The following is a 16,039-nucleotide window of genomic DNA, read 5'->3' as shown; positions in this document are numbered from 1 at the left end:
CTGGTGATCCTTAGTTATGCACATGTGCGGATGGTGTTAGATCTGTGTGCCTTTTGTCTGTTTCAGTTTTACTTTATGTAACATTTTGAGCACAGGAAGAGCATGCATTTTGCTGTGGTCCAGTAATCTGTGAAGATGTTTTATAATAATAATAATAACAACATTGAAGTAAAATTTTGAACAATCATCCATAGAATAATGCTAAAGACAATTCTAATAAGATGCAAATATCTTAATTATGCAGTGTCTGCTCTACAAACTGAGAATATCTGGAAAGTACAAGCGTTACAGACTTCTCATGCTTAAAAAATACTGCAATTATTGATGATGCAAATAGAGACTGAATAAGATTCATAATTAAGGTTTACCTTTTTTCCTTTGCAGAAACTTCTTGGGCCATTTGAAAAATTAAACCCCTTTATATGAATTGTGTGCTGTTTCAGAGACTCCTGTGTTTCAGAAAAGAAATTTTTGCTGGAGGCAGGGCTTAAACAACTCTGAGTTACTTCTTTCCCTTCAAAAGCCCTAATTAAAAATGCAGAACATTTAATATTAGGGAAACATAATTTCTTAATCTAGATGTTTAAAAGCACCTGTCACCCATGACAGCCAGCATTGTTAATTCATTCCTTTTTTGTTACTGATAACTTATTATAGTACTATTTCAGGTAAGCTCAATTTGTTGGGGAATGCGGTATTTTTCATTAGCTGAGCTAATAAAATGAAAAAGTGGAAAAATTTCAGATGTATTTGTTTTTGCTTTTGGAATAGTGGCATTTCATTGTTTTCTAGAGATTCAAGTAGCAGTGTTGCTGTAATCTGACAGCTGAATAGCTCTGGACAATTGTTGTTGTCCAGTTATGTAGGCTGGTCTAATAAAAAGGTTTACTGTCTTTACAGACTTTGTTTCCCTTATATCCTTAGACCATGGCAGCTTTAGAAGAAATAAAAAACCAACCCCATCCCAAACCACCGCAGCAATAAAACCCAAAACCAAATGTAATTTTTCTCCTTGCTGTTTCTAAAACTTTTGTTTTCATGTTCTTCAGCCATGGGAATAAAGAAGGATTTTCCTGTCGAGGAATTCAACTAGCTGTTGATTGGTTTCTGGAAAAAGGACATAAAGATATCACTGTGTTTGTACCTGCATGGAGAAAAGAACAGTCTCGACCTGATGCACCAATTACAGGTAACAGATCAAGATTTCCTTTGACTCCTTGGTCAAAAAGAGGGGGGAAGAGAAAACAAAAGTATTGCATTAAGACACAGGCATGTAATCATTCTGATGGGTGCCACATACTGGGCTGTGCATGTGATGTTGCGTGATGATGTTACACTCTGTTCATTTGAAAACAGAACAATTTCACTGGTGAGGAAATCAGCATTTAAGTGTCTGCACCTATAAATGATGCTGGTTTTTTGTAACATCATTGGATCATTTCAATGCTTTTGAGAAATAGTCATAATTTTCCCATTAGCAAACATTGCTAAGCATATAAGAACTGATTCTTAGTTGCTGGGTGAGTATGAAATAGGTAGAATCAGGCCAGGGACTCATTTAGTAGGATTATCTTGAACACTGAAGAGGCAGCATGTGTTTTTACCCATAGAAAGTACTATACGTTTTACTCTGGGCTAACAAGAAAGTTATTGTAATATAGTAACAACTGAGTTCTTGATGTTTTCAAGAAGACCAAGTAAAGGTTTATGGAGTAGAGTGGTTATGGAGCTTAAATATTGGATATTTACCCACTGCTTTGAAAGCTCGGAAATAAAATGGCACTCTGCAACTATGTATTTTTTAATGATAATGGGGGCTGTATATGAACATAACTACAAAATACTGTGTCAAAAAAGAGGGCAAGAAGTTTCATATTTCAAAGGCTGCATTTCTTTCTTTTAAAACTTTTTTAAAAAACTGCTCAAATAAAATTATTTTACAGATCAAGAAATCTTACGTAAATTGGAGAAAGAAAAAATTCTTGTTTTCACTCCATCTCGAAGAGTTCAGGGAAGAAGAGTAGTTTGCTATGATGATCGATTCATAGTAAAACTTGCTTTTGACTCAGATGGCATCATTGTATCAAATGACAACTACCGGGACCTTCAAAATGAAAAACCAGAATGGAAGAAGTTCATTGAGGAGCGGCTGCTAATGTATTCTTTTGTGAATGACAAGTATGATGTTTTCTTAAAAAAAAGTAAGGGAATTTGCTAATTCAGAATCCTCAGTAAAAACTGAAATTCACATTTCATTCTCTTCCTCTTAGATTTATGCCTCCTGATGATCCTTTAGGACGCCATGGGCCAAGCCTTGAAAATTTCTTAAGGAAAAGGCCAGTTATTCCTGAACATAAGAAACAACCGTGTCCTTATGGTAAGTGCCTAAGTCAGATTGATTTGTTGTATTCAAAGGTAGGTGAAGCAAGCAATTAATTAACGTCTTGTCATTACTTGGGGTGGAGGGGGGAGGGGAAAGGCCATTTTTTGTGTTGCCATCCAAGCACTATACCCATTTCTATACTCTTCGTATTAATAAAATATTAATAAAAACAATGTAGCAGAAAATTAAGGGTTGCCAGATTATCTTGTGGATAATAACAGCTTTTTGCTATTTTCTTCTGGTTTGTATTCAAGGAAGGAGATTCATAACTATCCAAACAGTGTTAGAGCTGTTTTGTTTTTATAGCATTGAGTATGTTGTCAGTATTGAAATTGTGAGCCAGTAGGAAGAAAAGTGATATGTCTGGCCCCTGATGCAGTGATATATGTGTGGATACAGGTAGCAGAGTCCGCGACTGCCTGTATATATATCATTATTCTTTAGGGGGTTAGTATAGAAATATTACTATTAAGAAGTGGTAAATGATATAAAGAAAAAAGATAGCAACTGGTGCTATTGATTAGTTTTTCGTTTATTTAACCTGAAAACACTTTTCTTCCAGGTAAAAAGTGCACCTATGGGCACAAATGTAAATATTACCACCCAGAACGGGCAAACCAGCCTCAAAGGTCAGTAGCGGATGAGCTTCGAATAAGTGCCAAATTATCTGCTGTGAAAACTATGAGTGAGGGAGCCTTGGCCAAATGTGGCACAGGGCCATCCAGCTCCAAAGGAGAAATCAGTTCTGAAGTGAAACGCATTGCCCCAAAACGTCAGTCAGATCCAAGCATTAGATCAGTAGCTGTGGAGCCTGAGGAAAAGTTATCAGTAGCCCGGAAGTCCGAGGCCAGCTCTGTCCCGTCTCTGGTTTCTGCATTAAGTGTACCAACGCTCCCTCCACCAAAAAGCCATGCAGCTGGTGCATTAAATACTCGTTCTGCAAGCAGTCCGGTGCCAGGTTCCTCACAGTTCATGCATCAGAAATCCTCACTGGAACATATGTCCAGTGTGCAATATCCTCCTATACTAGTCACCAATAGCCATGGCACCTCAGTTAGCTATACTGACCAGTATCCCAAATATGAATCATTGGGGGACCATGGCTATTATTCCTTACTCAGTGATTTCTCCAACTTGAGCATAAGTAGTATCCGTAACACAGATTATTATGGGGCTGATATGGACCAGGGGATGTATTCTAGAAACTCAAGCCCCTGTCCTGACAGTTGCTTAAGCCATACAAGTAATGATTCTTATTCCTCTTACAATGACTTGTATCTGGGTGTAGCAGATGCCAGTCCAGAAGACAATGTGAAGCTCCACAGACTGCCATCGCAAAATCGTCTTCAGCCTTTTTCCCATGGTTACCATGAAGCCTTAAATAGAGTTCAGAGTTACGGAACTGAAGAGCCTAAGCAATCCCTTCGCAAACAGTCAGTTTCCCACTTAGGCCTACATGCCCAGCATCCGGTTGTTGGAGCACGGTCCAGTTGTCCAGGAGAATACCCTGTGCCTCAAAATGTTCATCCATCAACTGCACAACCAAGCCGTGCCTTGGTCATGACAAGAATGGACAGCATTTCTGACTCACGGCTTTATGAAAGTAACCCTACAAGGCAGCGAAGACCACCTCTCTGTCGAGAGCAGCATGCTAGTTGGGATCCGTTACCATGTGCATCAGACTCTTACACTTACCACTCATATCCACTGAGTAACAACCTCATGCAGCCGTGTTACGAACCTGTCATGGTAAGAAGCATGCCTGAGAAGATGGAGCAACTCTGGAGGAATCCCTGGATTGGGATATGTGGTGAGCCACGGGAACCTCATATCATCCCAGAACACCAGTATCAAACGTACAAGAACCTCTGCAATATTTTCCCTCCAAGCATTGTCCTTTCTGTGATGGAAAAGAATCCCCACATGACAGATGCACAACAGCTGGCAGCTATGATTGTTGCCAAATTAAGAACAGGGCGTTAACTCATTACAGCCTCTTTTGGATAAATGAAATTATATAGCATATAGGACCTGGAGGAAAACTTAAATGAAGAAGGAAGGGGCCAATCTATTCTAAATATTTTCTACTAAGATAGTATCAAATTCTGTACACAGTAGCAATCATATATATGCTGAAGCACTATATAAGAGTTGATTGTATTGTAAATTTTAAGATTTTAAATATAGGGATTTTTAATAGTATTTTATAGGAAATGCATACCTTGCTGCATGGATAGCTCATTAAGAACTACAATGTCACGTTCGGTGTCTCAAAGCTGTTACTACAAAATTATTGTTAGCAATTATATTGCATGTATTAGTGTACACTTTCAATTTGCTTATAAATACCTAATCGGCCTTTAAAAGTATGCTCTACACACACCCAGATGACTTTCAGGGTTTCAGCTTTGTTATTTGACACTGCCTACTGGCATACTAAATATTGAAGAAAAAGTAAACTTGACAAAAATTAAAATACTCAATTTGTAAAAGGAAAAACTGATTCCAGCTTTTGAATGTCGATATTGTTGTTGGAACTCAAAACTGTTCCCCAAGAGCTTGAGTATCTTATTACCTTGTCCAGTATGTTGGCTCAATCCAACAGAAGCCAAATACTTTATTAAATTAGGACCAAAACATTAAGGAGTGCGAAGGCATGAGCGCCATTCAATAAACTAAAAGAAGTTTAACTGTAGCTTCTCTCTTCAGAATCGCCTCTCAACTGTGCAGTAAGCAGCAGCTGACCCAGATGACTAGACAAGCTGAGAGTAAATTGTCAGCTTTATGTAAATTGGATTACTCAACCTGAAGCAGCAGAAACTGGATGTTAACATGGAAGTTCATCAGTAACTACAGCCCTTCCTCTGGGGGCAAGGATGGTGCTGGAGTGAGCCTAACATTCATGGTGGCTGTACAAGATCAGCTTAAGAAGGGGGTGGAGGGGCAAGGCTGCTTCTTGAAAAGAGATGCTCTAGTTCGGGTTTGTGGCAAAGCTGGCCTGGTTTTTTGCTCTTCAGCTCCACGCAAAGGTGTGCATTTGCCTCATGAAGGCTTTTAGAGTTCCTGTTTCAACAGGTGAGACAATTTTATGTGGCATTGTTTGTGCAACTGGTATCTTGCTCAGGGTGGGGAACCTTTGTAGCTAAATGTCTCCAAAAGAGACATTTATTGTTTTTTAAGCTGCACTGACTGGACGCCCTTTTTTGAATCCATTGTATATTTCGACATTTCGAACCATTACTAACTCGATACATCTCGAGCTAGGACTTGTTGACTTCTACTGTAGTTTTTTTCATGAAAGTTGAGAAGGCCTGGTTTATGGCCTTTTGTTTCTTCATGAGAAGGTGTGACACTGCCTAAATGTTTCTTACTGTGAAACACACGGAACGTGAGGCTGCAGTCAGGGTTGTTTCTGGTGTTTTGATAATGGCTTGCATGCTGCTTTCTAGACTATCTGTTTGTCTGAGGAACAAAATTATACCATTTCTTCCACTTGTGTTACTGTAATGGTTGATTTTATTCAAAATATCTTGTGGGCTCTTTATCACATGCAAAGTATGTTCCTGTCATACCATCCCCCCCACCCCCACCCCCTGCCAAACCCCCAAACCAACAACAAATTACAATTACAGGTGCAACTGCCGTTAATTTACTGATATTTGGTAACTGTATAATTTCACACAGGATAAATACTCTTGTGTTGGTACAGGTAACATATATAATGACCATGTCATTATGTATTTAAAATGAGTTAACTTGAAGGTGATTCTGCATTTATACTTGGCATTGAAAGAAACCAAGTTTTAATTAGTTGGTTATTGCCTCTGTTAATAGGAAAAAATAAAGTCTTCAAACATTTATAATAGTTGGGGAAAACAGATTTGACTCTTGACAGTTTTCAGAAATGTTTCTTACTAACCAGCATTTTATATTTTTAATTTGCAATTAATTCTTATTCTCTTCTCTTGCATGGTATAAGCAGCTGAGAGCAATGCCTCAAATAACCAGAAATGACCTTTTGTTTGTTGATACAAATTGTATCTCTTTTTCTTGATTGTATAAAAACTGTGTATAAAAAAAAATCTCTAGATTAACTTCAGTATTACATTTTCACCACAATATTTGTGACACCATGTGTCACAGGGAAGTAGCCCATGAGTAATTATGGATCTTTTTTATTTAAAATGGGCACTTGTAGTTTATAGACAAACAAGAACAACTTTTCAGAACCAGTTTATTATGTGCACAGATACTGTGTGTACGCCTCAAAGCATTACATAGTTACCTTTAGTCTATTTATTAAGCAGATACATTCTTGCACTAAACATTATGTGAAAATGTTGCTGTTAACTCATCTGCATGTGTTTAAAATGTACCAATATAATTGCTATAGTCCCTGCTTTATTCTTAATGGATTAATTTATAAATTATTTAGGTATAAAATGAAGTTTATTGTGCACTCATGTTTTCCATCTTGCATGGAATTAAATATTTGTATGTAGAAAAGTGTTTGTTCCCTTTTCCCCCCAATTATGATAAGCTATTTTAAGAGAGGTTTAGTAGGTGGTTTTGATGTTTTCTAAAGTGGAGAACTGAGCAGAAATTTCTGTGTGGAGTATTGGCTGGATTATGGAGATACTCATTTTTGTAGGATTTGTCTAGTCATTTTAATTTTCACTAACTTTTGTCTTCCTGATAATTCCTTTTTAAACAATGGGAATGCTGTGCCAATACAAACCCAACATACTTATTTCCCTAAGGCACTTTGAAGGCAAATTGTCTTTTTTTGCAGAAGCTATTAGCATCCACCATGCAAAGAGTGACAGAATGGGCAGCGTAGCCTTGTGGAAATAATCTGCAAATTTTGTGCTCGTTTAGTCCTCCTTAGAGGTAATGAAACTTTTGTATGTGATGTAGTCTTTCCTAATCAGCTACTTCAAGTGATAATTCAGTCATCTACATCTGTTTTCAGATATGTTTACAAGCCAATTCAAAACACTGACACGTTCACTAATCTTCAGCGCATAAGCTTAGATTTCTTCTTACATGGAAGAGTTGATCTTATTAACACCTGATCATAACTGTCTATATTGTAAATATAAGACTTTGTATAAATGCTCTTTTTGAGAGCATGGTATTTAAATGTTTTTAAAACTGTAAGAGAACAGTTCTAGAAACTATATTTTAATAAAATCCATGAAATTGCAATTCTAGATGAGAAAAGAAAAAAAAAAAGCAGGGAGGTAAAATCCTGGCTTACTGCAATCAGCAAGAGTTAGGCAGTAGACTTTAGTGCTTTACTGTGGCCGGAGTGTTCTCCAGGAGTTCCGATTTACTGATCTTTCATCTTTAGCTATATTACTTTCATGTAATTTGTCACTTCAGTGTATAACTTTTAAATTCATGAATCAAAAATCAAATGCTTTATGGGATGTCAGTCTAAGTTATTTAATTTTTTTTGGTAAGAATTACATGTCAGTAATATATTAAATTGTACAAATAGATAGCTTCACTACTGTTAGTCCTGTTGTTGTCGTATTGAGCTGCAGTAGTTGGCTTTATTCATTTGTAGAATTAAACATTACTGTTTAATTGTTGTAATATTTTATAAATCTCTTTGGGTTTTTTTGGTTGACCCAAATATAATGTAAGTCTTAATGACAAAATGAGTGAAAATGGATGTTAAACCAGTATGTGGTATTCGTAAATCTCTGTAGTAATGTGTGCACTGTTGTAGTTGCGGCCGCATGTAATTCATTCACTAGCATGAGTCTGTTTAGCTTTTGTAAAAATGCTGTAACTGTAAACTTGAAAATAGAAGGTGTGGGTATGTTGCTTAGAACAAGGAGAAGGATCCTCATAACAAAACCAAAATATTAGTGTAGGTGAGTTCCCCTCTACATACTTTTAATGGCCAGTTTGCCTCAAATTGTGAATTTTGGCTTTTTGAAATTCTTAATGATGAAGTCAGAACACACAAAGAATCTGTCCAGATAATTCAGTTAAAAAATACTTGGTGACATGCCTATAACTGTGACATATGTCAAATCACAGGCAGGAACATTTCAAGGGACATATTTTTACTATAGTGGTTTTTATAAAAATGCTATGCTAAAGAGAAGGAACATGTGCCATTTCTGTGAGACTTTGCTCCAAAGAGTTGAAATATTACTTCACCATCTGTCACTATTATGTCTATGGAGAGCATTCAGCTTTACTGCTCCTCTTGTACCCAGAGCAGAGCTTGTCTGTGTGACAGAGCCCTTACTACCTGTATTTCTTGCAATATTTCAACTTAAATTATTCTCATGCCAGTGTTTGATTAGCCTTGGAAGAGCCATTATACAGTATCTTGTGATTTTGGTCTGTGGTATTTAAAGTTTGTAAACGTATTAAAAGAACTGAGAGAAGAATCTAAAAGAAATATAGGCTATTACCTATATACCCCCCACCCTGCTGTGTGAAAGGTTTGCACAATTATTTAATAATATGAAAAGTTATACTTTATATATATAAAAATTTTTGCTTATTTAATAAAACTGAAAGCCATTGGATTATTTGTTTCTAGCTTTTTATTTTGTAACCCTCTTTAGGTGAAAGCCCCAAAAACCTGCTTTGTCCAAAACAACTGTTGTAGTCTGTCTAAATTATTTGTCAGTATTTTTAGCTGCTGTACTGAAAAATACCTAGATTCTGAAATCACACATAATGCCCAGATTTTCCACCTGTGCTTAAATCTGTGAAGGAACAGGACAAGAGTTTTGCTTTTCTTTAAAAAGCAGAGGGAAAAGTACTATTTAGGGCCCACTGTCTCCTCAGAATTACATGATTTGTCACTCTCTGTTTAAATAGCAGAAGCAAATCTGTGTAATACAATCACTTCCCCTGTGATGGGGGAGGCGATATAATGTCATTTATTACCATTGCTTTGACTCAAACTGCTTTAACTTGGGGGGGTGGGGGTGGGGAGGGTTGTGTGTATGTGTAAAGCTAACAAAAGGAAAGAAAATGATACACAAAGATCTTCTCTATCTGGATTTAACTTCTCGCTGTGTTTGCTCTCACAATGGCCAGGAACCAGGTGATTTGGAAGACAGCAGAAAACCAATAAAACACCTGTATTACAAAGTTGCATTTTCCTAATCCCAGGCCTTTTGTGCTTAATTTACATCCTCAAGTTTACCATTCCTGAAAACAAGTACTAGATTGTATAGGGTATTCTTACTGTTCCAGTTGTCTCCCCAAGACTTTAAGGCCTGGGAAGAGCTGAAGTCCTTGTCTGAGTGGGTGCCTTTGGGAATGAGAAAACAGACTTAAAGACTCGATTAGCCAGGATTATCCTAATAATTATCCTAATAAGGTTCCAATACTCTGTCCAATCACATTGAAAAGAAATTCAAAAAGTTGTAAAGGTCAAAGGGGGTCCTGGGCCACAAAAGCAGTGCACGCGGGCCTTAACTTCCTCAGCAATTCCCATTTGTGTGATTTATTCCATATAGTCGCAGCTTCTGTCTGTAAACCTTTCTATAGCTTCCCTTTGGAGATGCTTTTTCAATCAGCAGCAATCTGTCTGCAGAGATTAATTTACAGGGAGAAAACACTCTCAAAAAGTTCTGCCCAAGGCAAAGGGAAAAGTAATTTTGGCACACATCAACATTGCCTTTCCTATCCCCACCCTGAATATGCTTCTAGCAAAGAAAGTAATTAGCATGCTGAACCCAAATTTTACAAAGTAATCTACCAAAGAGTGAAAAAAATTGTATGTAGTGCAGTGTTTTGCCAGCATCACCTTTTCCTTTTTGAACTGCTGTGTTTGTGTCGACAGACCTCAGCAGTGGCCAATACGGTAACTTTACTCGATTTTTAAGTTATTTGAACTGGCTGGCTTTAAATGTTACAGTTATCTATGCATTTATTATGTATTATTCATAGTAATGTTGCCATTTCCCAGATATTTGAGAAAGCAGCTACAAAATTGTTCCTCCTGTGAGTTAATCAGATCAAACAAACACCAAGTTTCATAATCTTCAACAAGGCAATACATAATTGTCTGGGATTTACACTTCTGTTGTAGTAGAAGCCCCAACTTCACTTTTTAAAAATCAAACCAGTTATGTTTCTTTTCTCTAGCCATTCCCAACTTCCCCCTCCCTGCCCTGCCTTGTTTCAAGCCTGCTCGCCCCTGCCCCCACCAGTAACACTTTGTTTAAAATTCATGCCATTACTATAGCTTCTCCTTAAGTCTTGGTATTCTTTTTTTAAAGCACCTAGCAGTTTTGTGCTTTTCTACAAGTCACCCACAGCACTGGATTTAACTATTTTATTTAACTGCAATTAGATCAAAGGCCAGTATTTTTATCCTGTAATTCACTAGGTGGGGTGACAGCAGATACACAGGGCAGTAACTACAGCTGACAAAGAAACGATAGTAGCATATTATTTTACCAAGTAACACTTGACCAAGGAGAAGGTTACATACAGCATGGCATTTGCTAGCGTCACGCTTTCCTTTTTGAAGTTAGGCTTGTTTGCATTGATAGACCTCAGAAGTACCAAACAGTAATTTAAGTCATTTCATACTCTACCAAATACAGTAATAAAAAACCAAATCCTCTTCACTCAAAGTTTCCTAAATAAGCTTGAGGAACTCTAGGGCAAAAGGAGAAATTTCTAAAGATACAAGAAAAGGGGAAGGGCTTACATGAAAAAAATCCCTCCTAACAGAAAGAGAAGTTTGTTTTCTTTTGCATTAGTACTGCTTGTTTTTAGAGAAGGAAATATACAAAGTATCTTCCATTTAAAACACTTTTTGGCTATCTGGTAAAGGGTAACTTCAGTAGAACAGGATGACAAAAAATCAGAACAAAGAAATAATACTCAGATTATGGACCTCTAGCTAAGCCTTTACTTGAGAGCCAGCCCAAAGCATCCATGAAGTTGCTGTTCTGAACTTGTAATTCAATCCTATCCAATGTACAGGTAAAGCTCTAAGTCCCATTTTGTGTCTCTTTCTACAGAACATTAGCACCTGATGTCAGCGGTAACTCTAAAGAACCAAAACCATCCCATTTTACATGCCACATGACATGTTCCTGTTGCAAATTATTAGACTGACTGAGAGGGAGGCTCTGTCTTACCCTCTCACAGACGCACTCCAACAAGTTCTTACTGAGGAGTCCTGCAATAAACGTATGCTTAAACCCCTGATTTTTGACAGGTAATTGCAGAAGCCTCCAAGTTCCAAGAACCTTTGAGACAGGTAAAGAAAAATTAATTTAGGCAAAACCAGCTGGCAGTCCTTTTCCTCAACAACTTTCCAACAAGGCACTCAAGTCCATTTCTGCATTATTCACACTAGCTCTCAGCAATGACTACCGTATTAGTTAACAGCCTCAGCAAAATCATGAATAGAAACAACATCAAGCAGAAAACTTTAAATAAAAAGAGGCAGCAGTGGTCTCAAGATTATAATTTGAAAAAAACGGTGAAAAAAAATTTTTTTTCAAAGATATTTATGCACTCGTGTGAAATCCTAGTTAGATGAAAACTGTAGCACAGTATTATCCTGGCAAAATCACGCAAACTCATACAGGACAGTATTGGCGTCAACTGAAATAGGAAGGGCTCAGTGGTCTGGCTAACAGGGGCCAGAGGGCAGTTTCCAGAATACCTGAGTGAAAAGGAAAAACAGATCCAGAAAGGAGGTTTGCCTTCAGTCGTCTGTATTTATTAACAACAGAAGAAATTACAGAACACTGAGGGATTCCAAAGTACTCAACTGTATTTGGTAAACGTCAGCTAGAGCTAAACGTTCAGATGATGGTTAAGCAAGACAACGGTTACTACACATGGAACTTAAACCACACCATCTCTATAAAGTATTGGGTTTATGTGGTAAAAATCAGTAAATCTTCACCAAAAAAAATATATCCTGGAGCAGCTATTTCCTCATTACCATTACCAGTTCTTCCATGCCACTTCTCTTGTGCAAAACTGAACGTTGCAGAGCACTCGCTGTCTTAGAAAAGCTGAAGGCCACTTTTTATTTTATGGAAGTCATTCTGGGTCCATAACAATCCCCCTGTTGCAGGAATATTCAATTCTGCAGAGCTGTAAGAGGAAGAGAAATAAAGCACATAAGCAGAGAGCTGATTCAGAAGCTTACATCACCAAAGTAACTTTGATAGCACTTTAAACTTGTTAGCAAGTTTTGTTTCCAAAACAAAATGCCATTTCTCATTCTTGGCTCTGAATGTTTAGCTGCTGGAAGGAACGTCCTTAGCTACTTCAAGAAAGGCAACAGCCCCCGAGGTGCCGAAGGTACCAAAGCACAAAGGTTACCAGTAACTAACAATGGTGAGGGAGATGTGACTTCAGAAATAACCATGGACCAAGTTCCGGCTGAAGCTTCATCTGTCCTTTGCAGCCAGACACACAAGCTCGTCAGGTGAAATGCTAACACAGCCAGTGGTGGACATGAAAACACTCTGTCAGGAGTTACAAATGTTACTTCATCTATACGTTCTGCACATGGAAACCAGCGGCTCCTACAGCTTTAGGAAGGCAGCACAGGAACTAGTGCATTAACAGAGACTTCAAAGGAAGCTGTTGTTTGGTGACATCCCCAGCATGCCAAGTACTTTCTAATTTTAGAAGGTAGCTCACTCAAACAGGCGTAAAATCCCTTTTCATTGCGGAAGTTGCCCAGTTAGGGCTGAGCCCCAGGAGATCCCCCAAACTACAACCCGTTTACTTGGTATGCTGCGTTAGGGAGCCATGGAACAAGTAGGATTTTATATACTGTTCCCAGACATAAGGCACTGTCAAAACACAAGGCTCAAAGAACAGTTGGAGAACATACATAAACCTGTCCCTACCTGAAGTTTTACTGCTTGAAGGAACTTGAATCACTACCGTGTTGTTAAGTAGATCATTTTCACTTGTTTTATGAGAATGGTGAAGGTGAAAGCTAAATTTTATCAATAAAACAAATCTTTAAAGGATCCACTTGAAACCTGGTATCTGACGTGAAGAAGAAAAAGGGAAAATCTGGTTGTCTTGTGCACTTTTTTCACCTTCTCTATTCCTTATGCCCAAGGAAAGCTCATGTACTCCTAGCCACAACCTAGCATCCTCCAAGACTGGAATATATTTCATGCCTACTCACTGTCTTTACCCTTCAGCATGTATTAACCATCCCCTCTCATCTACTTGCTTATGCATCTCATCCTTAGGACAACAAAATCCAGTCATCATCCATGACCATTTAGTGATGAATCCCATTTTGAAATGTCAGTGTAAGCACTTGATGCAATCACTACAGCAATTTCATGTCAGTGACTCCACCCTCAGAAAACTCTCCAAGTGGTCATTATTTGCCAAATCTGCTCCTGTTGTCAGGTAAAACTGACACTGGGAGTAAACAAAAAGCACATATGCTTATCACAAAAACCAAACCACCTGCCTGAGGATGACAGCAGCTATTCAAAGCTTCAGAGGTTGCCCCAGCAACGCTAAACAGAAACTTTGTCAATACACACAGCATAGATCAGAAAACCCACCAAAGAACAATCTTTTGGGACTAGGGAGTAAGGAAGGAAGGGCAAGCTTTTCCAAAGTATCCAAGCATCACAGAAATTTATGTCTCACACTAAAACAAGGCCAAAAAAACATATGAAGACAGAAAATAATTCCTCCAAACAAGACTGAAATGTTTGGAAAATTTTATTTATACAACTTCAAACTATACACTGAAAAACTAACCAGTTTTTCTAGTTTCTAGAGGAATTCCTTTGTAGAGCACAACTCAGAATCATTAGGTATGAATCATTAGAAACCACTCCAAGAAATATACTGGGATTGTAGAACACCTGAAGCCTACAACACACAAGTCAAAATGGGCACATGCTACAGCTGATTTCAAGTCGCAGCTTATGAACAAGCCAGAACAGTGAATCACACTACTCCGTATGTACTTAATTACAGCCTCCAGGATGATGATATCAGCTACCATGCACAGAAAAACCAACCAAGCCAATAAGGATTACATTAAGAAAGCCCCACCCATCTCTTGCCAAAGCCTGCTGACTAGGTGCCAATTAGTATTGATTACTGCAGCCAATTAGAATTCTGCTGCAGCTCCTTATTCTCATCAATGAACCCACCTACCCAAACATCAAGTCAAATGGCTTTAAAGTCTCTGAGATCAAGCATTCTATCGCTTGTGACTACAGTGAGAGAGCTGGGGCTCTCCAGACTAGAAGTAGATATGCAAATTTCAGGAATTTGCCTTATTCCCAACATGGAACATGTTGCAAGAAACATGATTCATAGCTGGCTGACACCAAAGGTCTCTTCTGCTGAATCAAAACGGGTTTTTTGCTTCCAGTATAGATTTACTCTTCTTTTGGGGATGATAAAACTACCAGAAGACAGAGTTACCTGCTCTCTTCACAGTTTGAGGGGAAACTCATGCAGTGCTCAAAAGCACAGGTCTTGTCAGTGACTGACACCATTCAAGAGAACTCCAAAAGGATTTAACCTCTTGCAGAAGTGCTGGAACCAAGGACTTTATTAAGTAATTGGACTGTCAGAAAGAGGAGCAGTAGGAAAGGACAGTTTCTTTTTGATTACCTAGCTATCTCTGAGATGCTAATTTTACATTTCAATTGGATGAATCAGGCAGAAACAATACCTTCTCAGCAGGCCTGAACTGGCAAGAGCAGACTAGTCCCAGGGAAGATGACAAAGAGGGTGGAGAATGGGAACCTTGGTCTTTGGAAGGTTTGGAACTGGAAGCTAATCTGAAGACAACTCTGAGTATATTAAAATAGAAGAGTATGTGCAAGAGCTCTTCCCAACATAACACCTCAGGCTGCATGACTGTCACTGTTACTCACTTTTTTTTTTAGAAGCTACTAGATTGGGCCCATCAACTACAGGTAAAGAATCACTGATTAAGAGAGTTATCCTATCAAGTGTTTAAGCAAGTAACTGCCATTCATTCATATTCTGAAGTGTTCCTTGGATTAAAATACATATAAGCCCATCTCCCATTGTGTATGTGATTAAACTGATTTGATAGCTTACAGCATTCAGGTTCCTTTGCCTTCAAAGGGTGAAATAATGACCCCATCAAAATGCCTTCAGTAGGATGGTTTAAATGGGTAAGCTTCATCTAGTAATGGAGGTGATCTGACTAAAGCTTTATAGAATGCTACCATTAGTTCCATGACAACCTGTGTTTCTTTACTGAGGTCAGACCTGCAGCTTAAATTACTAGCTGCAGCTCTGAAAAGGTCACTGGGCAATGCCAACATGCTGTGGCTCAGGATCAAAGCCCCAGTTAACAGAAACTTGAGTTTTCAAACCTGCTGAGGCTGTGCTAATAACTTGAAACTGCTAAACAGCAGTATCTCACAATCCTTGTGCTGGTTTCTTTTAGAAAGAGCAGGAGTGAAGATGGTAAGGTTATAAACTCGCTTCACCAAAGGACACCACGGAAATCACATTTTTTATTGCCAATTATGCCACTGCGTTTAACTTTCAGGTAGTGCAAAAGACCCACGGAGTGCAAAACAGAAGCACCTTCCCAGAAGGAAAGAACAGCAGCAATTACAAGCAGCAACTCCCAGACTGGATGACAGGAAAAGATGG

General features: G+C 38.3%; 2 protein-coding genes across 5 annotated transcripts in view; one reads left to right on the top strand and one right to left on the bottom strand.

The window, feature by feature from the left end:
* Positions 1 to 9,320, top strand: part of ZC3H12B (zinc finger CCCH-type containing 12B) — a 62,495-nt gene extending 53,175 nt beyond the window's left edge. For 2 of the 4 annotated variants that reach the window (XM_040614624.1, XM_040614623.1), the window contains 4 exons: positions 1,050 to 1,189; positions 1,944 to 2,178; positions 2,271 to 2,377; positions 2,946 to 9,320. In XM_040614624.1, the coding sequence (XP_040470558.1) occupies positions 1,050 to 1,189; positions 1,944 to 2,178; positions 2,271 to 2,377; positions 2,946 to 4,366 (1,903 nt within the window). In that variant the 3' untranslated portion in view covers positions 4,367 to 9,320. The remainder of the gene's footprint in view (positions 1 to 1,049; positions 1,190 to 1,943; positions 2,179 to 2,270; positions 2,378 to 2,945) is intronic. The other 2 variants (XM_040614627.1, XM_040614626.1) reach the window with 2 other exon arrangements.
* A 2,768-nt stretch (positions 9,321 to 12,088) lies between these two features.
* Positions 12,089 to 16,039, bottom strand: part of LAS1L (LAS1 like ribosome biogenesis factor) — a 28,546-nt gene continuing 24,595 nt past the window's right edge. Inside the window, exon 13 of the mRNA XM_040614233.1 lies at positions 12,089 to 12,493. Coding sequence (XP_040470167.1) covers positions 12,403 to 12,493 — 91 coding nt within the window. The 3' untranslated portion in view covers positions 12,089 to 12,402. The remainder of the gene's footprint in view (positions 12,494 to 16,039) is intronic.

This window comes from Falco naumanni, chromosome 14 (assembly GCF_017639655.2).
Source record: "Falco naumanni isolate bFalNau1 chromosome 14, bFalNau1.pat, whole genome shotgun sequence".
In the NCBI taxonomy this organism is placed as follows: Eukaryota; Metazoa; Chordata; class Aves; order Falconiformes; family Falconidae; genus Falco; species Falco naumanni.
This window is presented reverse-complemented; position numbering and strand designations above follow the sequence as displayed.